The following is a 27,708-nucleotide window of genomic DNA, read 5'->3' as shown; positions in this document are numbered from 1 at the left end:
ATGCTTAAAACGGCGTTCTCGCTACGGCGCCGCTATAAATAAAAGCCATTTATTAACACATATACGTGTTCGTTTGTGATGTTTGCAGGAATTTGATTTCCGCTGCACACCGGATACGCAACACAAAAACAGGAAGTGGTTCTTCTTCGGTTGTTTAATTGTAGCTGGGTTAGGCGCTTTGATGCCACCTGCTGGACTGGAGCCGCAGAGCGTCGTTCCATGAACTAGCGAAATGAACAACTCCGCAATGTTTTCATTTCAGAATTTATTGTTCTGTCACACATCCAGACAACCCTTTCAAACATCCATATCTGTACACGTGTAATTCTACAAGATGTGGGTTTTTTTGTTGTTGTCAAAATAACAAAAATAGATTCCAGCCAAACTGACCAAAACAAAACACAGACCGAAAAGCTGGTGCTGTTCAAATTCCAATAATCGAACAGATACCCCTGAAGTGGGACAAACAAGCAGGTTCACCATCACGGGGATCTTTTCTCGTAAGAAAAAACCCACCAAAACATACGTAAGGCTAATGAAGAGAGAAAACGAGGACTGGAACGCAGTCCGACTGACCATTTGGCTTGAATGTCGAGTGAAATAAAGGCCAAACGTGAGAGGCTGTGGTGAGCATGTGAAGCGTCGTGAAACATTTTCATCCGCTTTAAACTGCTGAAAGGTTGAAATGAAAAGGCATCTGAGACGTGTTCTGAGACCTGCCGCGACGTCCCACGCGCCGGCTCTAACTGGTGTAATGTCTGCCTTGAGTGAAGCCAGCCTGGGTGTAGTGCTGCCCACCATGTTGGAAGAACTGTTCAAACTGTCCTCCTTGGTTAAAACTCTGCCCCCCTCGTCCTCCCCAGCCTCCTCCTCGACCTCCTCTCCCCCTCCCTCCCCTCCCACCCCGACCCCCTCCCCTCTCCTGATGCCAGCTCCCATCTTGTTGGTAATTGTCATGGTAGCCACCTCCACCTCCATGGTAGCCAGTATCTTGGAGGCCTCCCTGGTTGGGCCCTCCTCCGCTGTAACCACCCCTCCCTCCTCCCCCTTGATGACCTCCTGCATCTTGATAGTGGCCCTGATTGTAACCACCTCTCCCTCCTCCACCCCCATCTCCCCAGCCTCCTTGCACCTTCCCCCCTCTGGGACCTCCTCGTCCTCCTCTGTCTGCGTGTCCTCCACGGCCACCTTGGGAGTATTGATCGTAGCCTCCTCTACCTCCACCTTGTGGAGCGTCCTGACGCTTCTGCCAAGAGGGCATCTCTGGAGGCGGAGGCTCGATCTCACAGGGCCGACCTCCTCTGTCTGGTACTCGACCCATGAGAACCTAAGAAAAGAACACAGGTGTGGAAAAACTCCAGGCATTCTTTAAGTTTTACCGTTATTGTGTCAATATTATTTCTAAATCCGTTTCTAAATGAAAAGAAAATGCTTTAATACCTTTAGCGCATATTTACATAAACTTCCGACAGATAAATGGGATAAAAAAATAGCATTTGACATAAAACATGAAGGAATGCTGTGACTTTACGGTGTTTATCCCACCTTATTGATGGCACAAGCAGTTTTCTCTCTCATCTTGCCGCTGCTCGTACGAAGAATCTTGGAGAAGTCTTGTCGAGCAGCAAGAAGGTGGGCGACAGAGATTTTGCTTTTGGCGCCGAGCGCTGAACGTAGCGGCTGGTAAACCTTCGCCACTTTGTTAGCGTACGTCTGGAAAACGAAGCAAACATACGTCTCATTCATTTATTAAAAGCTAAACAGCAGCAATGGATTGCTTTTCTGTGAAGTTGACCTTCAATCAGATCGACACCGTGGCCTGATATTTACAGCAAGCGTCAGAGAGAAATCACAAATATGCAGTGAGGACCCACGATGTGTAAAAACTAGTGATCGACCGATATGGTTTTTTTTATGGACGATACCGATTATTAGTAATCAAGGAGCCCAATAACCGATATTCAGTGAAACTATTGGTGTTAAAATGTAGAATAATAGGAATCCCAGCAGGAATCCGGTATACGTTTATTAAACAGCTTTAAAAAAAAAAAACAATCTTGGGCAATAATCAACAAATCTTTGTTCGTAAATTGTAACGAAGTGCAGGGATCTCAGCAGCATGTCGAATAAAGTTAGAGGAAAACAAAAACCAAATACCGGTAAGTAGTTTTCTGACATTTTAAGTGCAGCATTAGATTGAGGTGCATAAAGCGAACTTGCTCGGCATGTATCTCCAGTTAAACGGCTTCTCCTGCTCTCATAAATTTCAGGAGACGTGCTCTCCGGAGTTTCTTCACTCGCAAACCGAGTGCCACGCACGCACAGCTCACTGCTGATTGGATGTTTTACCCGCGCCATGGCTCTGCGTGTAACCAATCAGATGGTGCTGTGGGTGGGACAACGCTGGATACAGAGTAGCGACTGCAGCCAAAATTCGACAGTTTTACATTGATCTTTTATCGGCTGTCGGATTAATAAAAACGGCCAATGCCGATATGGATCAAAATGCCGAATATCCCTAGTAAAAAAACATCCTGACTATTATTTGATTCAAGAAGATTGAACGTATCCCCATACCTTTGCTCTGTCGGACCAACCGAAGGACTGCACAGTGACATCGAGACGTTTCAACAACATTTTCCTCCTCACTTCATACTCATTTGTAAGTGCTTGGTTGATAGCTTCGATTTTTTCCTGGAAAACGGGGACAAAGAAGATTCCTGTAAGCCGTCTTTCACGCACAGATTGTCCCTCCCTTAAATGTGGACGCGTTTTGTTGGATTTACCATGTGCATGGGTCCAAGGTTCTTTTTCAGCAAAGGCTCTCCTACGTGATTGGCTTGGACTCGGCTCATGGCTTCTTTTAGCTGGAACGAAAAGGACAACATGCAGGTATGAGTCCAACTGTAAATAGAAAGACATTTATCCATCTGCTAAATGGCTTACCTCAATCGTTTGTGAATATTTGATACCAACATTTTGTTACCTTATTTCTTTCACTTTTAAAAAGGCAAGGAAAGGTTTCATGTTAATGTGTTTGTCTCTGAAATATCCCATCCGCATCAAGATGTTCGCCCGACTCCGTACCGGGCTTCTATTCTCAGTCAGAAATATTTGTATTTCCCAAATATGAAGTTATTCATATTAAAAAAAATAACACAATGTCCTTCAAACGTTGGATTCTGTGTCGACCGCCACTCAGAGCTCTGTCCCACTGGCACTAGTGAGCAAACCCAGGACTGTTTGCGATGGACTGGACCCACACGTTATGCCCCCCCCCCACCTCCCATATCATTAAATCGTAAAATGTTGTTTAGACCCTTCAGCTAAATTTTTTACGTGTACAGAATCCGTCTGTCATCAGATCAGCTGACCTTCTTCTCTATTCCGCTGAAGAACTGGAACATGGTGATGCTGGCTGGGGGCTTGGACATACCCAGTACCAAACAGATGCCCTTCAGCTCTTGGAAGGCTGGGCTGCCCGACTCCTGGGCTTTCTTCTCGGGCTTGTTAATCAGGATCATCCTTGACGCCTCCAACTCAGACACCAGAAAGGCTGCGAGAAAACGCGCATTGAGTTTAATTTGAACTGCTAGAACAGGACGACTGCCGTCAGTGCCATCGGAAAATAAATTAAAACACATTCAAGTGAAAACCCGGCTCGAAGAATTGTCGTCTAGCAAAAAGATAAGAAAGAAGTGAGTTCATGCGGGACATCTCTACGCATCACAGGCACCTCGAGTGCAAAATATTTTGTCACCGTAGCAGAGAAAGCAAAGGTGTAAGTCCCAAGTTGCTGCCTGCAACCTTTAGTTTCCACCACCAGGGGCAGTATTGCTGCATTCTGTTGTCAATCTCCAAATAATTTGAAAATAAAATAACACATCAGGTCCATATTTAGTTCTGTAAATCAACACTGAACTTGCTGCTTTTCCTCTGCTTCAGAAAATAAAAAAAATAATACAGACCCACCAATCACAGAGCTCAAAGTTAGCACATCAAAAATAACATTCTTCTTCATCATCACAAAATAAAGTGGTGAAATAACATCAAGCAATCACTTCTGGTAGGCTACAGAGGGCACCCATACGTGGGACGTCCCGCCCAACTACAATGGGAGCCTATCAGCTTGTGCTAAAGAAGCCCAAACGTAATGACAGCCAATCATTGTCCACTTCCCGGTGTCACTGACTATCCCCCCCCCCCCCAACAACTTAAGCACAAAAAGCCCAACGCATAAAAACGGATTTTATAAATAGGCAATACAGAAACCGTTAAACTAGAGATTAAAAATTTGGATTAACGAGATTATAAAACATAACGCGTTAAATATGACCGCAATTAGTTAATCGCAATTAACACTGTAATTTGACACCCCGACCCAAAGGTCCCTCTTAATACATTCTGATGCATTAAAAGTGTTACCTTCGGGTCCATGATGGTGACCAACATGTCTCGGATGAAATAGCAGATCATCTCAGAGTGAGGCAGTGCTAAGTATAATCTCCCAAAGTTGAAATTAAACGCATTTGTGTTCTCTCAGAATGGTTATACTGAGATGCTGCAGAGTGCTGTGAACATACTGAGGAGCAGCAGACAGTGCTCCCTGTTGAGGAGCCTCCGGGTAACATCTCCGCTGGTGAGGACGGCGTACGGGCAGACGAGTTCCGACAGCAGACCACTCATCTCCAGCTGGAAGCTCTCTGCTTCACTCGGACCTGGGAGGAGCAGAGAGCAAAACGTATCAAATACAAGACAACTCAGACTCCGGCACACCTCAAACTCAAACGAAGAAGTCCTTACAGTTTGTGGCGTGGACATTCTCCTCCAGCTTACAGTACAGTCTTAGCTCTGAGACAATCCAGGCGCAGAGTTTAGTGTACTCGGGTGAAGCCGCTCCTTTGCTCACAGCTGAATCCAGAGCTCTGTCCTCCAACAGCGGGCCTTGGTACCTGTAGCGACACGAACACGCGCCATTCAGAAACAACATCAGACCATATTAACGCAGAGGAGACGGGTATAGACGAGCTGGACCAGAAAGGGCACCAGACCGATAGGAGGAGGATGCTCGGTGATGTTATGAAGCTGCTTTGCATCAGAAACTAGAAACCTGTAGTGTGTATAGGCCGGCGAGATGGATCCCAACAAGCATCAGGAAAGCATCAAACTCGAGAACCGGAGGCTGTTTTCCACGAGGAATGGGCAAAGATTCCCCAAGAACGCTTCCAATTTATTTTTACTTTATTTGTATTGTTAACTGTCGATGATTTATGTACGAAGGACTTTCAACAGAAACAAGACCGCAAGGGCTTTTTAGAAATGCTCCTCTTAGACAGGATGTTTGACTGTACTTGTACTGTAATACATACTACTGTTTGACTGTACTTGTACCCCAACATTCTATCTAATAAATATATTCATCATCATCATCATCATCATCGACGGTTGAGTTTTGGTCGCAGGACAAAGTGCGTTAAAGCTCTGCTGACATAAACTATGACAATGAAACAATCCTGCTGACGCAGTTTCCGGCGAAACGTGTAAATGTAGATTGCAGGTTATTAATACTCGCGCAAACACAGATGTGACGCATTTGCGTAAAGAAGGAAAAGAAAAACAAAACATCACCGCCATACTAACATGAGCTAGTAAGTTAGCCGCGTTGCTAAAGGGACACCAGTCCAAGCAGGCGGCTCAGCCGAATGCTAGTTGCAGCATATAATCTTCATATAGATTTACCCCAAATCCTCAAGAGAGACGAGGATGTCATTCTCCATCCCAACACCGATCGTTTACGCTCCAGAAATTCACACACTCTGAAAGAAGGAGCTCACATCAGCCAGCTCAGCTGATGCACGTTCGGCCAAAGACAGTTCGGAGAGAGAGAGGGGGTACTTCCGGCGACCACGTCACGTGGCTTCTTCTTCTTCTTCAAAAATTAAAATCTTTTTTTTTTAATTATTATTATCATGTGTTTACGTCTGATTTAGTTTCGGATATTTTCTGACACATAAAAAAAATGTCCCTATCATGTAATGGTGAACACCCCCAAATCTGTAAATACGGAATTTAAAAAAAATAAAATAAAGCAGCGATTCTGAAAATACCGGGATACGCCATAGGATCGAAGAGGGGACACTGTAAATGACTCTTATTGAGGTTCTGTGTTTCATGTTTAACACTTCACTGTGTAACATTTTGTATTGTCGCAATTTCCTTTATGTCGCTTTTATTTTGAAGTGTTTCCTGCCTGACATTCTTCACATTCACAAGAAAGGAAATGTTCTCTACCACTCTCAAGGCTGAGCATTATTAAAGGCTTCAGAAAACCAGTCATCTTAATTAATGTCTGGCTGGGGTTTAGCTACAGAACGTGAATAGATAAACAAGACCGCAAGGGCTTTTTTGAAATGCTCCTCTTAGACAGGATGTTTGACTTTATTTGTACTGTAATACATGCTACTGTGTGACTGTACTTGTACTCTAACATTCTATCTAATAAATATATTCATCATCATCAGTGTTGCACGGTCGCCAGCTGAATTGTCTGAACATCGGGGTGTCTGAGCAATGTCGTTATCCCGGGGAAAACGGTGTAAAAGTTGCGTGTGTCGGTTCTCAGTCGTCCAGATCATAGTAAATCACAATGAGCAAAAAAGAAGAATCAACTGGACTTGTTCGCTATGATCGATGAGGAAAGAAACAAAGAAGGGGCCGAAACCACCACTAATAATGTGCAAAATAAAACACATTGTTAACTGGATGGATGAAATAAAATAGAATGGACATTTTAATAATGATTAAAATACATAAATTAATTAGTACAGATATATTTTTATGTGAACATACAGTGTAAAAATAGTAAACAGCAATTATTTAAATAATAGGGAACAAAACAACTCACAGCATTTTAAGCAGTGAAGCAATAAGTCAGGAAGATTTTCTCTTTGGGTGAGAAGCTGTAAAAAAAATAATCCAACAATCAACAACGTAACTTGAAGGCGGAGGTTTTCTGTTCTTCCGGTTTCTGGGCTGTATATGGAGATGTGCAGCCACGAGAGACAGATAGTCCTCCAGTCATGGCAGTCAACGTCCCAGGAGTGATAGCGATAGTGATTTTCTACCTGATGGTCCTTGGGACCGGTATCTGGGCTTCTTTCAAGTCCAAAAGGAAACAGAAGAAATGTTCAGCCACTGGAATGGAGATGACTTTGCTGGGAAACCGGAGCATTAACTTGGTGGTGGGGATCTTCACGATGACCGGTGAGGAGAGAGAAGCTGATAGAATTATGATAATTGTCCAATTATCAGCCTAGCAGTAACATTTAAACCAAACTTTTAGAATTTTCACTTCCTTATCAATGAAATTTATGTATTTATACTCATGATTTTCTTACAAATTATGCTGCAATCTGACTGAATCTCAAAATACATTATTTATTAAATCAATGATAAGAAGCTGTGTTAAAATTTTTTTTAAAACCTTAATCAAGATCAAATAATTTGTCAATTCTTTTCTAACCCATGCATTCCAGTAAATCTTATGGAAATTGTGTTCTGTTGCCAAGGTCTTAAAAGATGGATTTGGATATGAAAGATGGGTGTTCCATTGATTTAAAAACTAGAAAAACTAGAAAATATTAAATTCTCCCTAAGGGGGAACAAGGCTGAATAAGGTGCGTTTCTACTGTCACTGTGACTACACAAAATTGATAAAAAACTGAAAGAATTGGAAAATTCAAGAAATTGAAAGTTACAATTTCACTATTTTTAGTGCAGAAGAATACTGATAGAAAGTTACAGATGCCTTAGGAATTTAAAGATTCGACCCTACTCACATTCTAATTTTGGTGAGTTTCAGCTTCACTTTCGCATCATGATTTTAGCAGAGATAAACCGGAATGAGGGATAATGAGAGGAAAAGTGAGCTGGGTCTGCAGAAAGCGATGCTGCTTAGAAATAGACATTGGCATGGATATATGTCCCCATAATAAAGTGATAATGAGTTTTAAATGTATTTAGTTTTTATTTGTCATTATGTTTTCACACTTTTTACATTGTAAACACACAATGAAATTCCATTTTTACCCTAGTGCAGGGGCCCCTTGAAACAACACACACATTATGCATATTCATAGGGGCCCCAGAGCATGCGGAGAGGGCAAACGGTGAAGGTGGCGCCATGATCTGTGTACCCGGAGCAATGGGTGGCGGGGCGGGGTGCCTTGCTTAAGGGCACATTGGCAGTGCTCTGAGGGTAAAACTGCCACCAGCACACATTCCTCATTTCGTCTGGGCTGGGACTTGAACCATGTTGAACTTTTTCTTTACCGATTCCCAGCTTCCCAACCGCTGAGCCACTGACGCCCCAAGTGTTTGTTCTCCCTCCCTCCAAATACAAAATTTACCATCTCATTTTCATGAACCATATTATAATAATTTGATGCATTATGTATATAATGAAAGTTCATGAAAATGAGATGGCAAATGTTTTATTTGGAGGTTTATTTGGAGGTATTCAGCGGTTGGGAAGCCGGGAGTCGGTGAAGAAAAAGTTCAACATCTGCATTTTGTAATAACCGGTGCAATATCTAACAACTTATTACAAAATGCAGTGTTATTACATAATAATGTGGAATGTGGTGCTACACTGCCCTTGGGCAATATTATGTATGCGATGAATAATCATCCACAATATTGTCTGTTTGTCTTTGGTGTAGCTTCGTGGGTTGGAGGAGGCTTTATTCTTGGCACTGTTGAGATGGTTTACACGCCTTCCATGGGACTCACCTGGGGAATCCTAATGATGCTGGCATACATATCAACTTTTTTTTTAGGTAAGACATTTAAATAACTCTATGTACTTGTATTGAGAGTTACTGTCAGAACTCAGAACCCTTTGTTCGTTTACTGAAATATAAGTTTGTGACCTGTCGTTTGGAGTTTCTGACCCATGAGCCACCCCTCCACAAGTTCTGTAGAAATGTAACAGCCCATTAGATAAAGATGGAAATCTGTATCCATAATGTTGATTCAGATTCTCCACCATGAGACAACAAATAATTCTGATTTGGTCTTGAACTAAGATCCAATTAGGTGTCAAATCTGAATAATAAAAAAAAAGGTTATTGATCTCGATGCTGAAATAAACCCCCCACCATCAGTACAATACGAGAATAACTGTCCAGCTAATTATGACACCACTGTGGCTCCAGAGTCTAATATGAGAGTTTAGATGATCACGTTTCATGTTGGAAAATGACCTTACTTTGTCTTACGCTCCCCTCATTCGATTATTTGCTCTAACTCTTATGTGGTCTCCTTTTAAATGAAGTTGGTCTTCTGTTGGCCAAACCAATGAGAGAGGGAAACTACGTGACGATGCTGGACCCTTTCCACAGGAAGTATGGACGCGTGATAGCAACCGTACCCAGCATGACTTCAATACTTACGGATTTGACCTGGGTGCCCGCAACATTATCTGGTTTGGGTAAAATAGTATATATACATATACATGCATTTGGGTTCGTAGTGTTTAATAGGTATGAAATCTGTATGACACACTTTAATTGACAGGAGGAATGATGAATGTGGTCCTGGATTTATCGGAGACTATTTGCATGTGGATCTCTGCTGCTGTTGTCATTACCTACACACTGATGGGAGGTCTCTACTCTGTGGCCTACACAGATGTTATACAGCTGGTCTTCATAATAATCGCATTGGTGAGTTTGTAATACTTTCAGTTCCTTTAGTCTCTGACTGACGACACCTTAAAGTGTCGTGTGCTCATCATTTAAAGCGTTGTCTCTGCAGTGGCTCTGTGTCCCCTTTGTTCTAATGAACCCTTCTACCTTGGACATCAGTCAGACACTGATGAACAACACCTTACACGCTCCCTGGATTGGTCAACCGGAGCTGAAAAATGCCTGGAGAATGATTGATGACTTCTTATTATTGGTAAGGAAGAAGAAATGCGCCCTTTATCAAATATAATTCACTCTGCTATTTCTTCATAGATATTTTCTGAGCGATGGTAAATTACATAAATGTTCAGGCTATTGTGTGAAGTTTGTCTGTACCTGGAGTTGCAAAGTTGGCTGTGGATGCCATCTCGGTGATTAAATTAATACACAACTGGTCTACCTATAAGGCACTAGGAAGTCTGGGATACCAGGCCATCCACCAAAGGATCTTGTCGGCATCTTCCTTAGCCACAGCAAGGACCACAGCCTTTATTGCGGCTTTCTTCTTACTTGTATTTGGGATACCTTCTATCATCCTTGGAGCAGCTGTCGCATCCACAGGTAACAACCAGAATGTTTGTGTGTGTTTATGGCATAATTTATGATGTTCATCTGATAGTTGTTGAGTTAATGCAGGCATTTCAAAACTAGAAAAGCACTCGGCGACCGCAGACCTCCGCCAAGCACCTCACTCTCCCTATATTGTGATTTACACCAAAAAGTATTGTCCTACATTTATTTATCTATATTTTTAAATCCCTTAACCATGAAAACACACTGTTACAATTGGATTCACATTGACATCATTATTAGTTTAGAAGTTAACCACATAAATCACTTCCAGTAATGCCGGATTCTTCTGGATCTATAGATCTGTAGCTTGTGAAGACGCAACAAATCCGTTTGTCCACTAATAAAATAAAATTTGTGAGTGGAGATCAGATAGCGAGAGAGTTTTACATCTTTCGTATCCTCGCACCAGACTGGAACCAGACCAGCTACGGTTCTCCATCTCCGTATGATCGCGGGGAATCAGCTATGGTTATGCCGATCGCCCTGCAGCACCTTACACCAACCTACGTCTCCATCATTGGTATGGGTTGTGTAGCTGCCGCTGTGATGTCATCAGCAGACTCTGCTCTGCTTTCAGCAGCGTCTGTTTTCGCCACCAACATTTACAAGAACATCCTAAGGCGTCAGGTATTTCACACCTTTCACATGTTAGTGGGTGGGACACCAAGTGAATATTTTGTCAAATATTAGAAGGAAAAAGTTTGATGAGGGCCAGATTGTGAGGATAGATGGCCGGGTCAGACTGGGAATTGTGTTCCCAGTCTACAGTGGTTGGGATCTAAGTTGCCCCACCTTGCAAATTACAGGACATAAAGGATTTGCTGCTACTGTCTTGGTGCCAGATACCAGAGCTCCTTCACAGGTCTCGTGGGGTCCATGCCTTGACAGCAAAAATTGGGCATACACAACGTTAGGCAGGCGGTCATCGTGTCATAATGTCAGTTCTGCTCCAAGTTTCCAAGACATAGGGCTGCAGGTCCAATGATCTGACTTGGTCTGGTATCAAAGACAGATAATCTACTATATACTCAAACACGTTTGGCCAGAGTGACTCTTTGTCTGCCTAATGTTCTTTCTCTTTCATCTCCTCTTCAGGCATCAAACAGAGAGATGATGTGGGTGATCCGAGTCACTGTGGTTGTGGTGGGTGTGGTTGGCACATCACTCTCTATCCTGAAAAACTCCATCTTGTTGTTCTGGTTCCTTGGTGCTGATATCGCTTATGCTGTAGTCTTCCCTCAGCTCCTCTGTGTCCTGTTCTTCAACGTCTCCAATGGTTACGGGGCTGTTATAGGCTTTCTAGTGGGATTGCTGTTAAGAGTGCTAAGTGGGGAACCATCAGTAGGGTTAGAACCAGTCATACACTTCCCAGGATGCACTCTGGAGGATGGCGTTTATGTCCAGTACGCTCCAGTTAAGACCATCTCCGTGCTGTCTGCCATTGCTGCCATCTTGTTGTTCTCCTACCTGTCAGCGCTCCTCTTCAACAAAGGTGTTCTACCTGAGAAGTGGGATGTGCTCAAAGTGAAAGCCCAGCACTCACCAGTACCACTGGAGCCAGTGGGTGGCGCCGTAGGAGACGATGACAAATCCTGCAGGAACGACCCTGAAACTGAAGCGTCAGTCGACTGTTGAGATGTCCTGTGCATACAGCAGAATTTGAATGTGTTTGCTCGATCAAACAGCGGAAATCAATTCGTTACAACAAAACAAATAAAATCAATTTGTTACAACAAAACAAATAACAAATGTTTTATTCTTTTTTTAGTAAGTTTGATTGAATTGATTGAATTCAAACTGCAATGAATGTGACTCCTGATTCAACCATACAAATATTAATACATGAAATATTGTAGATATTTGGTGTAGAAAACTCACATTTTGTTGCTATAACTGCAAGTTTAGCGATTCATTTATTTATATTTATCCTTATTCCCAGCTGATCTTGAGCACGAGGTGGGGAACACCTTTGACAAGTCACAGTTTATCAAAGTAATTTAGCATGATCAATTCACTATGCAGACATCATGAGAGCTTCACACAGAAGTCCCAGGTGGATTTGAACCCATGACCTCCTTTCTGGGAGGTATGAGCGCAACCCACTGCGCCTGAGACCGTTATTAATCATTATGTACAATTTAGAAATAAAAACATCTGTGGTAGGAAACATTTTGCCGTTTCATCTAGTCGTGTGTTAAATTCACTTTATCATCATCAATAGATAATAAAACATCAATGGAGACAAGGTGGACCAAGTTGAAGAGATGGTTGTTTAATGTGTTCACTCAACTATTCTAAAGAATCAACCACAGCTTGATGACTGATCAATGAAAGGAGAGCTCTGCTGTTATCGATATATCACATTATTTAAACAATGTTAATTCTTAAAGCGTGGCATTAAATAACAGTGTTTCATAATTTGGAGCAAATATTTGAAGCAAGATTTTCACCCCCTCTTAGCGATTTGCTTCTAACTACACATAAGAAACAGAACATTTAGAAGAATATATACTTTTGAGCGTATTATCCAAGGACAGCAGAAGAGCAAAACTGCTGATTTGACAAAATGAAGGCCAGGCATTTGCCAAAAAAACACTAACGTAAGTCACAACACTGAAAATTTAGAAGTCACGGATACCACGCACGTTGGGATGATTAGGCTAGGTGTCTTAATCTGAAGATATTTCTAAGACACAACACTGTGTTGAACGTAGGACTGTGTGCCTCCATTTTCATAACATCTCTCAGGGTTAATCGGTGCTTTCAGCAGGCTATTTCACATTATTTTACATTATTTAACTGGAGTATCTGCTAGATCGCTATCCTTTAGCTGTTCATCAAGTTATGGTAAACGATTAACACAATGCAGAAGATTACATTTGATCTGATCGATAGTCGGACGTGTTAATCAGAGGAGGATGCGGAGGTAAGAGCCAGATAGTGATGAACTCAATCTGAAAAATGTCGGGTCATTTCGATTGATCACCTTGATGCCTTTTCAGAAATATGTAGTTCAGGGGGAGTTTGAGGATTAGAGCTTCTGTGAAGGGGGTTAGGTTTTTTGTTTTTTTGTTGCTTGTACTCCAGTGGGTGGAAATGACTCTGAGCTGCCGACATGTTAACAGAACAATGTTGGAAGTAGAAGCAGAAAAAAACCAACACAATAGTTAAATGTAGACACACCAAATTTAACACTTTATAATCTGCTGACCCAGTTTTTGGCTCAATCCTCTCTAATGCTATGTATATTTCAAATCTATATTCTATTTCAAGACCCACTGTTTCTTATTTACGTTGTCTTATTCTGTTAGGCTTATTGAGGCTTATACCCATCACCCTGAAATAGTCATCAAAGATACCGCGGTAACGCAGTATTAGCATTTCTAAATGCTCACAATCAGATTAGCATACGAATCATCAATTGAAGGCGATGCCAGACCAAAAAGTCCAGTTGATCCATCCATTTTCTTCCGCTTTATGGATCATGGGAGTTGCTAGAGCCTATCCCAGCTTTCTATGGGCGAGAGGTGGGGTACTCCCCGAATGCATCGCCGGTGTATTGCGGGGCCACACAGATACAAACAATCACTCACGCACACACTGACACCTACGGACAATTTAGAGTAATCAATTCACCTAAATTGCATCTTTTTGGAGGTGGGAGGAAACCGGAGAACCCAGAGAAAACCCACAGATAGGATTCAAACCCGGTACCTTCTTGCTGTGAGGCGATAGCACTAACCACCACACCACTGTGCCACCAAAGTCAAGTCCAACATGTCAAAATAAGTAAATAACATAAAAATAGTCAGTCCTTTTGTGAACTCTTCTCTGGGCCGGAATGTTTGGCCGGAACAGGTTTTCATGGAAGATTCACCCATTCATGAAAGAAATGAATTGAAGATGTAGAAAAATGGCTGCAGGTATTCTGGTGTGATAAATCAAAATTCTACATTTGACCTTAGGAAAGAGTATGGAAGTGTGTGTAGTCACACACACAAAAAAAATAAAAGCCCCACAAAATCCTGGCGGGACTAGACCAAACATTGTGTGTCAGCCTTCTCGTTCTGGTCTCTGTGCTCTGCAACAGCCTCCACCTGAAGGACACTCCTTCAAGCCAAATTGAGATTTCATCTTTCCCCTAAAACAACAGAACTCAAGGGAGATAGTTATGCAAAATAAAGCAGGATTTCATACCTGAGAGTGGCGGCTCCAGGTTTGAGTCATCATCCATCCATCCATTTTCTTCCACTTTTGCGGGTCACAGGAGTTGCTGGAGCCTATCCCAGCTTGCTGTGTGTGAGAGGTGGGGTACACCCCGAATGCGTCACCAATTTAGTGCGATCAATTCACTAAATTGCCTGTTTTTGGAGGAAAAACATGCAATTTGGTCACAGGTTCAAATCCAGCTTGGGTCCTTTCTGTGATCAGTTTGCATGTTCTCCCTGTGTCTTTGTGCGTTCACTCCGGGTTATCAGTCTTCCTCCCGCTACCAGAAACATGCAATTTAGGCCAAGGTCGTCGAAATGAGAATCTTTAAATAAAAAAATAAAAATACTGAATTAAGAAAAAAACCCACGAAACCCGTTCGATTAATGCAGTGGTGTCCAAACTGTGCCATGGAGGGCCGAGAAGCTGCAGGTTTTCCTTCCAGCTGGCCACTAAAGCTAGTGATTTTAATTATAAACACCTTCTATTTGAGATGAGGAGCTAATTAGTGAGATCAGCTGCTGGATAGATGGTTGGAAAGAAAACATAGAGTGTCTCGGCACTCCATGGCACGGTTTGGACACCTCTGCTTTAAAGGAGACATATTATAGCCTTTTTCCACAAGTTAACGCAGTTCTCAGGAACTTATATGAAATATCTGTGCCAGTCTTCTTCAACTCGTGCAGGAGACGTGTGCACGGAGCGCGATCATCAAGGAGAGATTGTCTCTACACACACACACGGCGCGATCTCAGGACGGAATAAAAAAGCTTTGAATCATTCATCCATCTTCAAACCGCTTATCTAGGGTCGAGTCGCGGGGCCAGCAGCCTAAGAAGAGCGGAGATTGTCCGCGCTCTGTGGGGAGTGGGGGTGAGGTGTTGGGTGCAGGTGGGACGCCAGGCCGGCCCGCTGTGCCCCGTGCCGCTGCGCTGGACTAGGTTTCGTCGGCTGTGTTGGTGTAGGTCGCTTCCGGGCCCTGGGCTGGTTCTTCTGCGTGTGGCTCTAGTGGGGCCCCGGGGGTCGTTTTCGGGATGCTGTGGCGGCTTGGGGTGATCTGGGGGGCTCATGTTGCCATTGTTGGGCCCGGGATGACTGCCACTTTCTTAGGTGGAGGTTTCACGCATGCCAGGTCCACCACACCAGCACATATCGAAACTCGATTTGAGAATTAACTCCGCCCACAGATATCTGTCAGTGGAGGTTGCTGGGTTAGTGTCTGTAGCTCTCACTATGCTCTCTCTGTTCTTCCTCAGATCTCCTGAGAACTTGATGATCCAGACTTTCCTCCAGAGACTGATGAGAACCCGGTCTTTTGGAATAATTCTTGGTTATGGTTGGATGAAAGGGATTGAAACAATGAGCACATATAAACCCATTGCACTTTCTTTTCAGAACACTGTGTATTTGTCACTTTTTGTTTGTCCATGGTGTATGTTCACTGTGGTGTGCACAGCCCTGTACGGCGGAAAGCAGGAAATAAAACTAATAAAATATAAATAGGCTAGTCTGCCAAGAGGGCAGGTGACGGTCACAATCACAAAGCCGACAAAAACTCTAACAGTGACTGACGTTATGTACGTTGTCACTGTTGAGCACAAATGGAGACAAGGTAAAAGAGAAAAGAAAAAATAGGAATGCATGTGCACGCAGATCTTGTACATATTTGCAGCAGGCGCGGCTTCTTCCAGACATGTTTCAGGAGGTTTATTACAGACCTACACAAACTATTGGCTTGACGGTTTATTTAGCTGTTTTGGGGTTGATAAGGACCCAAAATCACCATAAGAGTGTAGAAACATGGGAAAAGTGAGTTTTTCATAATATGTCCCCTTGAAAGACTGCACGACTCCAAAACTCCGAAAGGCTTGTGTACTGGTTATGTTTGAGCACCGGTTTCTAATTACAGAGCAGGCTTGACACGCCGTTGCTTATTTATGGAATGCTGTCAGGGTACAAACAGGGAGAACCCAAAAGCACGACAGGAGAAGCAAACCCAGAAACCTAACTTTAATATTTACACGGATGGTCAGTCCAAATCAGCAAACAAGTCAGAATGGGACAGGCAGTAAGGTAAGTTCCAGAAGACAGGCAGAGTTCACAAACCAGGTATTCAGACAGACAAGTCCAAAGGAGCAGGCCAACAGATGAAAAAGCAAAAAACAAGCAGGGCAGGTACACATCAGAAGTACTGTAGTTTATTGCCATTGTCAGTGAGGGTTCACAGACTAGGAATGTTTCTCGGTGAAGTCATGCTACATGTAACAGTAATGACAGAATTCAAAAAACATACAAGTACAGACGCATCAGCAGCAGCAGGAGTGGATACATAGATGTGTACTAGCAGCAGTAAACCAGCGTAATCACGCAGTGCAAATGGAATCAATCAATCAATCAATCAATCAGGATTGGAATGCTGGAGAGGCAGAACAAATCACTGACAAGCTGCCAGAGAGCCAAGTATTTATGCAGGGTGACTGATGAGGAGATGAGCCCCAGGTGTCCTGAGCAGCACAGGGGATGTGGATCAGCTGATGATGGGTGTGGCAGGCAGTATAGCGAGAGTCGAGCAGGAGGGTGGAGCTATGTGGAGCAGGAAGCTCTGACTTGAAGTATTAGACTCTGAAGCTTCACTTTATGTGGATTATCAAATTCCTAATGGCAGTCAACGTCCCAGGAGTGACAGCGATAGTGATTTTCTACCTGATGGTCCTTGGGACCGGTATCTGGGCTTCTTTCAAGTCCAAAAGGAAACAGAAGAAATGTTCAGCCACTGGAATGGAGATGACTTTGCTGGGAAACCGGAGCATTAACTTGGTGGTGGGGATCTTCACGATGACCGGTGAGGAGAGAGAAGCTGATAGAATTATGATAATTGTCCAATTATCAGCCTAGCAGTAACATTTAAACCAAACTTTTAGAATTTTCACTTCCTTATCAATGAAATTTATGTATTTATACTCATGATTTTTATTTACATTTTCTCAAAAGCAATTGTTTATTATATTGTGTTCGTTTTAATCCTGTAGCTACCTTTGTTGGTGGAGGCACCGTTGTTGGGACAGTCGAGATGATGTACACTCCTTCCATGGGACTGATCTGGACAGTGTTGATGTTTTTGGCATACAGTTCAGCTTTATTAATATGTAAGAGTTTGAAATTATACTCACATTGATACTGTTTGAGTATGTAAAAAACAAACCTTCTAAAATAAAGTGAGGCTGGAAATAATAAAATGTGGTTCTATAAAATTGATGTTGGCTGCCTGGATTGCAGGAAACCAATGCTATTGTTAATGCTATTAAACCACAGTTAGTCATCCTTGCATACTGTTTGATGGAGGTTGTGTGCTCTCAGATTAATTCAAGTTTTCTGAACTAAAATATCCTTGAGACACACATTTGTCTCCATAAATTGTACAATTGTTGGTAAATTTATTTTGTAGAATATAAATTACAAAAATTTCCACTGAAAGTTATGCCATTTTGTCCCTTTTTAAAAAAATTAATTGCTGTATTTGCATTTTTACATGCACTCCTTTTATTTGCTTTTGCTTTCCTCCTCATTCGACTTTTTATTCTAATTGTGATTTTGTTTTTTGTGTAAATGAAGGTGGTCTGGTGCTTGCCAAGCCGTTGAGAGACAGAAACTGTGTGACGATGCTGGACCCTTTCCGTGTCAAGTATGGAAAAGTGATAACAGCTGCAATGAGCCTGGCTGCGATATCAGTGGATTTAGCCGTCTTACCCACAATACTAATTAGCTTAGGTGGGTATATTTATTGCATTTGGTGTGAGTTCCATTATCTGTTAATGCGTGTTATACTTTATAGATGGTAACATGCATCATTATTTATGATAATATATTGTTATATGACATGTCTTCTGCCCTCGGTTAATTGTATGGCTACTCAACTTAGACAGCGAGCTAACCAGAAAAGAAGGCCGCAGCAACGACAGGACAGCTTCTAATTTCTTGTCTTTATTTAACACATTAATATTCCGTTGCCTTCTTTCCATTTTTGTAAAAATGTTACAAACCTACAGAAAAATACATAATCTGTTTTGCCTTCAGAAACATGTACAAATATTTGACCAGTTCAAGATCTGTACAGCTAGCATGCAACAATTCTGGCTTGTTAGTAAGAAAGCTAGCACAAAAACGTTTCACTTTCTCTTGGTATAAAACTTACTCCAAGTTAAAGTAGAGAAAACACATCAAACATAATGCTAGGTACTTATAAATGTACAGATTATGATGGATCAAGGTTTCTCAACGACGAGAGGCGTGTGACATGCCATAAATATTTTACCTGCTGCTTACGGTTAGTCGCCACTAGGGGCAGTGCAGCGTATGAACGAGCAAAGAAGAATTTATCTTAACATTGTCCTCTTGTGGGTAGAAAAGAAATACCCCAGCTCTGCAATGAACTTCTATAGGACCTAACTAAATAATATTACCTCAACACTGAGGGACAGAATAACATGATTATTAGTCTCCCCCTTGAACAGCCACCTTATCGTGGTGGGGGGAGTTTGAGCGCCCGAACAATCCCAGGGCCTATATTGTTGGGAGGGGGGGTCGACATTTCTCAGACATCCCATTGCTCTGACACCCCTATGTTCAGACAATTCGGCTGCTAACCGTGCAACGCTCTTTATCAATTCACGTTCTCGGCAAATAGTGTCTGTAACTAAACCCCAGCCAGACATTGATGAACACGACTGGTTTTCCGAAGCCTTTAAAGCAGGGGTGTTAAACTCAAATACACAGTGGGCCAGAATTTAAAATTAATCAAAGACATGGGCCAATGTTGAATAAATGAACCTTTAATATGGACCCAAACAAGTTTTGCTTTAACATTGAGTATGGAACAAGCAACGCTTTTGTAATTTAATCATGAAGACATGCAAAATCGAATTTCAAATTAAAAAATGGCATTTTAAATAGAAATTCTATGTTGTGAACTTTTCCACAGGCTAATAAATATGAAAATAAAATAAAAATGAGTGAACCAACCATTCAAGCCTTGGAGTAGCAAGAAAAAGTGCATAAAGAAAGCGTTAATTACTGCTCAGTTTGCTTTTTTTTTCTTTTTCTCTTCTCTTTCTCTCTCCTTTTTTTTTTTTTTTTTACCTGTTTACCGCCGTAGAGAGCTGTGCACACCGCAGTGAACATACAACATGGACAAACAAAAAGTGACAAATACACTGTTCTGAAAAGAAAATGCAATGGATTTATTTGTGCTCCTTAATTCTATCCCTTCCATCCAACCATAACCAAGAGTTGTCCCAATACACCAGGTTCACATTCGTCTCTAGAGGAAAGTATGGATCACCAAGTTCTCAGGAGATCTGAGGAAAAAGAGAGAGAGCATAGTGAGAGCCACAAACACTGAACCAGCAACCTCCACTGACTCAGAGATCTGTGGGCGGAGTTGACTCTCAAAACGAGTTTTGATAGGTGCTGGAGTGGTGGACCTGGCATGCGTGAAACCTCCACCTAAGAACGGGGCAGCCATCCCAGACCCAACAATGGCAACATGAGCCCCCAGATCACCCAAGCAGCCACAGCAACCCGAGAACGACCACCGTGGCCCCACCAGAGCCACATGCAGAAGAACCAGCCCAGGGCCTGGAAGCGACCTACACCAACACAGCCGACGAAACCTAGTCCAGCGCAGCGGCACGGGGCACAGCGGGCCGGCCTGGCGTCCCACCAGCACCCAACACCACGCCCCCCCCACAACCGCCTACCCCCCTCCCAACATCCTCCACCCATCCCACCCCCCCCTCTAGCCTCCCCCACGGCCCAGCCCCCGGCCCAACTCCCCGGTGATATACAAATGTATGTGGTGCGCTAAAATTGGGGACAGGTGGGGCCGGACGGGGGATGCGGAGGAGGGCAACGGCGCACTCCTGCTCCGCGCCCTATCCCTTATCTCCCCGCCTAGCACCCACACGACCCAATGTGGTGTGAACGCTCGGTGAACGCCCCCCAAGTGCATGTACCCTATGTGTGTATTTACATATGTGTTGTGCTAAGGTGGTGAGTTAAGAGGCGCAGCACATGAGGCCCCGACCAACCAGGCGGGGGGAGGAGGGAGCCTGACCATAGTTCCCCCAGCCTCAACCATCCCACCCACAGGTGCCAGAGGGCATAACCATGCACAGGGCCCAGATCGGGCGCCGCCCCTGACGCATCCCACCCATCCCCCATAATCCAGCCCCCAGGAAGGAGGGAGCCGCGAGGCTCAGTTTGCAACACACTGATCTAATCTGATGTGCCCAAACCAGATACCTGGCATCCTGGGTGGAGTTTGACATTTGTGCCAGGGGAGGCAAACATTTTATTTAACTGACTTGAGTTCAGTAACGTCACGGCACATGTCGCAATGTCCCATGACTGCTCAAATATGAATTTATCACGAAAACAAACAAAACAGAATTTAGATTTGTTTATTGCTGTAATTCCATGTGTTATATTATACAATATATGTGTTAATATATACAGTGGTGTTGCTAGGTCTTCAGTTTGGATGTCTTTGTGATCTGGCACTACATAAATAATATTGAATTTAATAATAAGGCTATATTCACACAAAAACCAAATGATTGAAAAATGAAATTTAATTTACATTTGTTTGTGTTTGACAGGAGGAACCTTGAGTGTGGTCCTGGATTTGTCTTTCTCTATATGCATCTGGATCTCTGCTGCCGTTGCCATTAGCTACACAGTTATGGGTGGTCTCTACTCTGTTGCTTACACAGACATTATACAGTTAATCCTCATGTTCATAGCATTGGTAAGCTCATATACTTTTCTTTTAAGGACCACGATGCATAACAAACTTCACAAACTATGCTTTGAAAGTGTGTGTATCATACATTGTACATTTTGGTTTCTGCAGTGGGTCTGTGTTCCCTTTGTTCTGATGAACCCTCACACCTTGGATATCAGTGAGACGCTGATGAACAACACCTTGCACGCTCCCTGGATTGGTAAACCAGAGCTGAAAAGGACCTGGCTCATGATTGATGATTTTTTATTCTTTGTAAGCCAACAGCCTTTCCTACATTGATTAGAATCTTTGTCTTGATGTCTGAATGACTGAATGATTATAACAGAAATGATTTAGAATGAATAGTTTGTAAGCAGAGGTTATTGTTTGAGACTATTTTTCTAGTTGTAGAGGTAGTTCGGTGTAATTAACTCATTGTATGCCATTGATGTCGAAATTGTTTACCCTGACATTGAAATCTTCACCTCTTCAACGACCAATAACTCCGGAACAAAAAATGGTGTGAACACAGTCTTTTTTTCCTCATGAAAGAAGAGACTTTAATCTTTAGGTTTAGTGTTTGCATGGTCATAGTAAAGAATAGTCTGTGGGGCTTGAAAAAATGGGCAAAATGAGTGAAGACCGGTTCACTAGCAGAGCTGAAAATGGCTGGCACTCAATGAGTTAAAGGTTAAATGTGTTTTTTGGTTTTTTACCAATGTGGATGTATTACTACTGACTAACCAACTTTCCTTGAAGGCTGTGGGAGGTACTGGGTATCAATTTATCCACCAGAGGACCTTGTCAGCTTCTTCTACAGCCATAGCCAAGAAAACATGCATCGCTGCTTCTATCCTTTATCCTTTATTTGGGATACCTGTTATTCTGATCGGTGCAGCTGTTTCATCCACAGGTAATCATGATGTTTCTGGGGTTGCAAATATTAGCAATGTAAATCACATACACCAATCAACCATAAGATTATGACCACTCACAATTGAAGTGACTGACACTGGTTAGGCCTTCATCATGTCACTTGTTAGTTGTGGGAAATATTGGGCAGCAAATGAGCATTGGGATTTGATTGAGTTTGGCAAGGGCCGAATTGGGATGGCTCGATGACTGGGTCAGCGTGTCTCCAAAACTACAGGTCTTATGGAGTGTTCCAGGTTTGAGTGGTCTGTAACTATCAAAAGTTGTCTGAGGAAGGAAAAGCAGTGAGCAGTACTCATTGATGCAAGTCGGGAGCGAAGCTTGGCCCTTAAGGGTATTTCCATCGAGCAGATTAACTACTGGAGCTCAAATTGCTGAAGAAGTTAATGCAGGTTCTGATAGAAAGGTGTATAAATAAAAAGTGCATTGCAGTTTGTTGTTTATGGGGCTGCATAGACACAGACCGGTCAGGGTATCGGTCCTGAGTCCTGACCTCTTCCCACTGCCGAAAATGGTTACGGAATGGTTTGAGGAATACAACACTGAGTTTGACGTGTTGAATTAGCCTGAAAATTAAATCAAATCTCAATCCAATCAAGCGTCAATGGGATGTGCTGAACAAACAAGTCTGATTTATGAATCCCCACCTCTCAACTTACAGGACCAGAAGGATTTGCTGCTAATGCCTTTGTGTCAGTGTCACTGTCTGCAGGCTCTCCAGTATTTTTCCACCTGCACTTCCTCCTTCATAATTGACAACACTAACATCATCATTATATATAACAATGCTCCACTTTATGCTGCAGAGCCGGTAATTCCTGAGCTGCCACAGCAGAGATATTACATTATGACCTCACAGAGCACCACCTAGCGCATTTTCAATTCACTGTATTGGGAAATCTTTCTCATCACACTGGAACATGCCAGTCTCATATTGTAATAACAGTTTCATTTAAGTGATTTTTCTGAACTGTTAACTGTCAGGTTCCCTCAACAGACTGGAACCAGACCAGCTACGGTTCTCCATCTCCATATGAACGTGGGGAATCAGCTATGGCTATGCCAATTGCCCTGCAGCACCTTACACCAACCTACATCTCCATCATTGGAGTTGGATGTGTTGCAGCAGCCGTGATGTCATCAGCTGACTCGGTTTTGCTTTCAGCATCTTCTGTCTTCACTGCCAACATTTACAAGAACTTGAGACCTCAGGTAAAATATTTAACTTGTTTCAGGTGTTGGGGAAACACAAAAAGTGCTACTTCTGCACATACAAGAACTTAAAATTAACATCCACAATCTCTTTGAATCCATTTCAAGAGGTTTGTTCACAGGTGCAGATAAGGCATTCTCATCGGTGATAACATAGGCTTCACGTATTTCCAGGCTCTGATTATATTATGCATTCCCAAAATATCACAAACAAGTGCAACAGAAGCAAAGGAACAATTTTAGAGTTAACATGACATCTTTACTTGTACAAATTACCAAAATAGGAATTTGCCATGAAGTCCATTTTTATTTCTGAATCCACATTGCCACCTGCTGGTCTTGAAATGAAATGACACTTTTGTGAAATGCAATATTATCAAACTATGATGTATAAATTGTTCATAATTTCATTCCAAGACTGACCTTATTTTATCAGTAATAATTGTGAGCTAGACAACATTATTATTTACCTTCTTCATCTTATTCTTCAGGCCTCAGACAGAGAGAATCAATGGGTGATCCGTGCTTCTATGGCCATAGTGGGCGTGATCGGAACATCGCTATCCTACCTGAAGCAGAGTGTGATAATGTTCTGGTTCCTTGGTGCTGAACTCAATTACGTGCTAATCTTTCCTCAACTCTTGTGTGTCCTGTTCTTCAACATCTCCAATGGTTACGGGGTGGTTATGGGGTTGATGGTGGGATTGCTGTTAAGAGTGCTAAGTGGTGAACCATCACTAGGATTAGAACCAGTCATACACTTCCCTGGATGCACTCTGGAGGATGGCGTTTATGTCCAGTATGCTCCAGTTAAGACCATCTCCATGCTGTCTGCCATTGCTGCCATCTTGTTGTTCTCCTACTTGGCTTCTGTCCTCTTCAACAAAGGTCTTCTTCCTGAGAAGTGGGATGTGTTCAAAGTGAAAGCCCAGCACTCACCAGTACCACTGGAGCCAGTAGGTGGCAGCACAAATGACAATGAGAATGTGCTGTTGAATGAAATTTCTGACCAAGCTGTCAAGGCTGATGATTAGTTAGCTTTTTGAGCTTGTGTTTTCATGGTAAATACCTTCATGTCCATATATTATAATGTCGGTGTAGGTTCTCGTTCATCCAGGTCACGGTAATCCTTGAGGGTTACTGTGTTACATGTAGCACGACTTCACCGAGAAACATTCCTAGTCAGAGAACCCTCATTGACAATGGCAATAAACTACTTCTGATTCTGATTCTGATTCATTCATTCATCTTCTTGACCGTTTAGTCCGTTACAGGTCGTGGGTCATATTGGAGCCTATCCCAACAGTCAACAGGCGAGAGGCGGGGTACACCCTGGACAAACAGCCAGTTCATCGCAGGGCCACACAGAGATACAATCTTTCACACGCACACTCGCACCTATTAGTGTAAACCCAGGGGTCGCCAACTTAAGACACGTGTGTCATGGCTGGCATGCGAGGGCATATATATTGGCACACAGAAAATATTAAGTGGTAAAAATAATATTGTATCTTATCATATTTAGCACCTCACAAGACATGGAGCACTCTCAATGTTCTTGAATACTAATTGTGGCGACCCCTCAAGGGACAAGCCGAAAGTACAGTAGTAGTAGTAACTGTTTAAATGCAACGCTCGTCAGTCCATAAAGAGGGCCGTTCTCCCTTGTGTGGCACTCCTCCTCGTTTGTTCATCTGCTAGTAACTTTGCTTGCTCTTTGCTGAGATTCAGAAAGTCAGTGTGTTTATATAGCCTGTGTGTGTGTTAGCTATTGAGTGTGTGACACTGGGATACTGGTTTGCTGGGTTTGGGGCAGCCTCATGGGTAGTACGGGTAGTTTGGTTAGCAGGAGCTAAAGTAGCATTGCCAGCTTCTCCCTTGTGCCGGTCCCAAGCCCAGATAAATGCAGAGGGTTGCGTCAGGAATGGCATTCAGCGTACAAATTGGCCAATATAAATATGCAAATCAAAGTAAATAAAGTCATACCGGATCGTTCAAGGCCCGGGTTAACAACCACCGCCATCAACGTTGTTAACCCACGGGACACTGCTAGAAATTGGATTACTGTCGGTCGAAGACAGAGACGAAGAGGAGGACAATGGGTGCATCAGCAGCAAGAGAAGAAGGAATGGAAGAGGTTAGGACAGATTATGGACTGAATGATGGGACAATGACGGAAAAAGCTAGAGAGCTGGTGGACATGATGAGAATGGTTGATGTGTTGTGTGTCTTGTCAAAAGTTATTGAATCACTTCTGTTTAATCAACTAAAAAAAGTTTATATTCTAAGGCTTCTTTGTTTGGGGTTGTCGGTTCATACGGTTTCCTGGTTCGCAAATTATATGAATGACAGCGTATTTCATTTGGGGGTGCCACAGGGTTCGATATTAAGAACCCTTCTTTTTATTATGCACATTTGAGTACATAATACTCAAATGTATTTAGTACCATAGAAAATAAATGTGTCTGTTGGAGAAATCACCCATCTTCTGTGGTACATTCTTTGCAGCAGAGTAGAAATTGCTCCTAACAGAATAAAAGCTATACCATACCCATCTTCTGGGGTATATTCTCAGCAGTATATTAAACAGAAGCAGGTCCCTATCATAAATCCTTCTCTGATGGAGCTACACTTCACCCATATTCTGGAGTGCTACTAGGACACTTAGCTTGTAACAGGGCTCGGGTGTCCTGAAACCCCGGGTTATCCACAACATAAAAGGGTCACATGTCGACAGCAATAAAAGTTTTGCCCGGTCGATTTCTTTTGCCCTCGTTGAATCAAGTTTGTAGCCTGTGTGCTGCTTGTTGTGTTTGTCTGGTTCCACTTGTTTTCACAGAGGGGCGATGTCGGCATAAATGTGTTGTCGTGTTTGTTGTATGTCCACCAATGTAGTTTTGTGTTACACTTGCGACATACCGTTGTATTTTGCTCCACGAAGCACTTTCCATCAGGGTCATATTTGACACAAAAACCAAAGTATCCCCAAAGGCCAGATCAGAAGGATGGTGGAGGATCTTTGATTTCAGGTAAATCATTCGCCATCACTTGTAGCTTTTGTCTCAGCAGCTTGGGCTGAATGAATGTGGGAGGTGCATGCCGTTTAGTGGCTCGACGCTCGCTGGACGTTGAACTTTCAGCACATTTTATAAAATGAAGATAACATTTTGTATTGTTCGATTCATAGGGCGTACGAACCGAGACCCCTGTATCGAACGGTTCGATACATTCATTCATTTTCCAACTGCTTTTTTCATCATCATCAGATCGCGGGCCAAGCTGAAGCAGTCAATGGGCAAGAGGCGGGGTACACCCTGGACAAGCCGCCAGTTCATCGCAGGGCAACACAGAGACAGACAACCAGCCACACACACACATTCACACTTACTGGCAATTTAGTGTCACCAATCCACCTAAGCTGCACGTTTTTGGTGGCGGGAGGAAGCCGGAGAACCCACGCAAACATGGGGAGAACATGCAAACTCCACACAGAAAGGCCACAAGTTGGACTCAAACCTGCGACCTTCTTGCTGTGAGGCAACAGCGCTTTTAAACAATTATTTACTGTTTTGGATTAACCCTGACTAAAGCTGTTGAATATCTGCAGAAAGCTTTTAATATGATGCAACGCACACTTCTGCAGCTAAAACTAGTCCTTAATGCTGATGAGACTAAAATAAAGTTGTCAAACACTGTGAAGACACCTTAAACTATCCCGCCCTGTGCCCTCTCTTGAGGGAAATGTCAGAGGTGGTTCATGTGTACAAATACCTTGATGTCTTGCTTGATGACTCCCTTGCCTTCAAGCCCTATACTGACAATATTGTGAAAAACTCAAATTGGGCCTTTTCTTCCAAAATCAATGTGATTTTTCTTTTGAGGTAAAAAAAAAAAAGAAGAAGTGGTTTTTCACTGCAACATTTGTATCATTTTTAGATTATGGAGATGCATGAATACATCAGCTCAATGTCTTTGGAATATTGACACTGTTTATCATGCCTCTGAGGTTTATTCCTAACTTTTATTTACAAGGCCATGCTTGGACTATTGCCCTCCTACATCTGAGAAAAAAGTTGATTCTTATCAATCATTTGTTGCTCTGTGTTCCATTTGTCCATACAGAACTGGGAAAAGGGGCTTTTGCGTACTCAGCTCCTTCTTCATGGAACATGTTGCAAAAAGACTGGAGATAAACAGAATTTATCTCTTTGAATGCAATTTCATGTTGAGATAAGAAGATGGGGAATCACTCCC

At 42.7% G+C, this 27,708-nt stretch overlaps 3 protein-coding genes across 3 annotated transcripts; 2 read left to right on the top strand and 1 right to left on the bottom strand.

Annotated features, from left to right (window-relative positions):
• Window positions 1-250: 250 nt before the first annotated feature.
• On the bottom strand, window positions 251-5,870 carry fam98a (family with sequence similarity 98 member A). Its single transcript, XM_068741209.1, has 8 exons — window positions 5,740-5,870; window positions 4,804-4,952; window positions 4,584-4,718; window positions 3,375-3,556; window positions 2,787-2,867; window positions 2,578-2,694; window positions 1,546-1,713; window positions 251-1,327 (listed from the first exon to the last, which is right to left on the bottom strand). The coding sequence occupies exons 1-8, from the start codon at window positions 5,775-5,777 to the stop codon at window positions 743-745; spliced, it is 1,455 nt and encodes a 484-aa protein (XP_068597310.1). The 5' UTR covers window positions 5,778-5,870; the 3' UTR covers window positions 251-742.
• A 1,209-nt stretch (window positions 5,871-7,079) lies between these two features.
• LOC137895599 (high-affinity choline transporter 1-like) lies at window positions 7,080-12,019 on the top strand. Its single transcript, XM_068741089.1, has 8 exons — window positions 7,080-7,263; window positions 8,721-8,837; window positions 9,335-9,490; window positions 9,577-9,725; window positions 9,817-9,960; window positions 10,154-10,307; window positions 10,729-10,946; window positions 11,415-12,019. Exons 1-8 carry the CDS (start codon window positions 7,080-7,082, stop codon window positions 11,952-11,954), a joined length of 1,662 nt encoding a protein of 553 aa, XP_068597190.1. The 3' UTR covers window positions 11,955-12,019.
• A 5,167-nt stretch (window positions 12,020-17,186) lies between these two features.
• Window positions 17,187-24,510, top strand: LOC137895759 (high-affinity choline transporter 1-like). Its single transcript, XM_068741264.1, has 8 exons — window positions 17,187-17,370; window positions 17,558-17,680; window positions 18,141-18,296; window positions 21,185-21,333; window positions 21,439-21,582; window positions 22,069-22,222; window positions 23,240-23,454; window positions 23,946-24,510. The coding sequence occupies exons 1-8, from the start codon at window positions 17,187-17,189 to the stop codon at window positions 24,486-24,488; spliced, it is 1,668 nt and encodes a 555-aa protein (XP_068597365.1). The 3' UTR covers window positions 24,489-24,510.
• The last annotated feature ends 3,198 nt before the right edge of the window (window positions 24,511-27,708 follow it).

Source organism: Brachionichthys hirsutus, chromosome 7 (assembly GCF_040956055.1).
Source record: "Brachionichthys hirsutus isolate HB-005 chromosome 7, CSIRO-AGI_Bhir_v1, whole genome shotgun sequence".
In the NCBI taxonomy this organism is placed as follows: domain Eukaryota; kingdom Metazoa; phylum Chordata; class Actinopteri; order Lophiiformes; family Brachionichthyidae; genus Brachionichthys; species Brachionichthys hirsutus.
This window is presented reverse-complemented; position numbering and strand designations above follow the sequence as displayed.

Coding starts and splice junctions, on each gene's coding strand:
- fam98a (XM_068741209.1), bottom strand. CDS start 5,777: ATGGAGAATGACATCCTCGTCTCTCTTGAGGATTTGGG. Junction 1,714..2,577: donor GTTGGTCCGACAGAGCAAAG/GTATGGGGATAC, acceptor TTCGTTTTCCAG/ACGTACGCTAACAAAGTGGC. Junction 1,328..1,545: donor CTGCTTGTGCCATCAATAAG/GTGGGATAAACA, acceptor TTCTTTTCTTAG/GTTCTCATGGGTCGAGTACC.
- LOC137895759 (XM_068741264.1), top strand. CDS start 17,187: ATGGCAGTCAACGTCCCAGGAGTGACAGCGATAGTGATTTTCTACCTG. Junction 17,681..18,140: donor AGCTTTATTAATATGTAAGA/GTTTGAAATTAT, acceptor GTGTAAATGAAG/GTGGTCTGGTGCTTGCCAAG. Junction 22,223..23,239: donor TGCAGCTGTTTCATCCACAG/GTAATCATGATG, acceptor TTCCCTCAACAG/ACTGGAACCAGACCAGCTAC.
- LOC137895599 (XM_068741089.1), top strand. CDS start 7,080: ATGGCAGTCAACGTCCCAGGAGTGATAGCGATAGTGATTTTCTACCTG. Junction 8,838..9,334: donor CATATCAACTTTTTTTTTAG/GTAAGACATTTA, acceptor TTTTAAATGAAG/TTGGTCTTCTGTTGGCCAAA. Junction 10,947..11,414: donor AGAACATCCTAAGGCGTCAG/GTATTTCACACC, acceptor TCTCCTCTTCAG/GCATCAAACAGAGAGATGAT.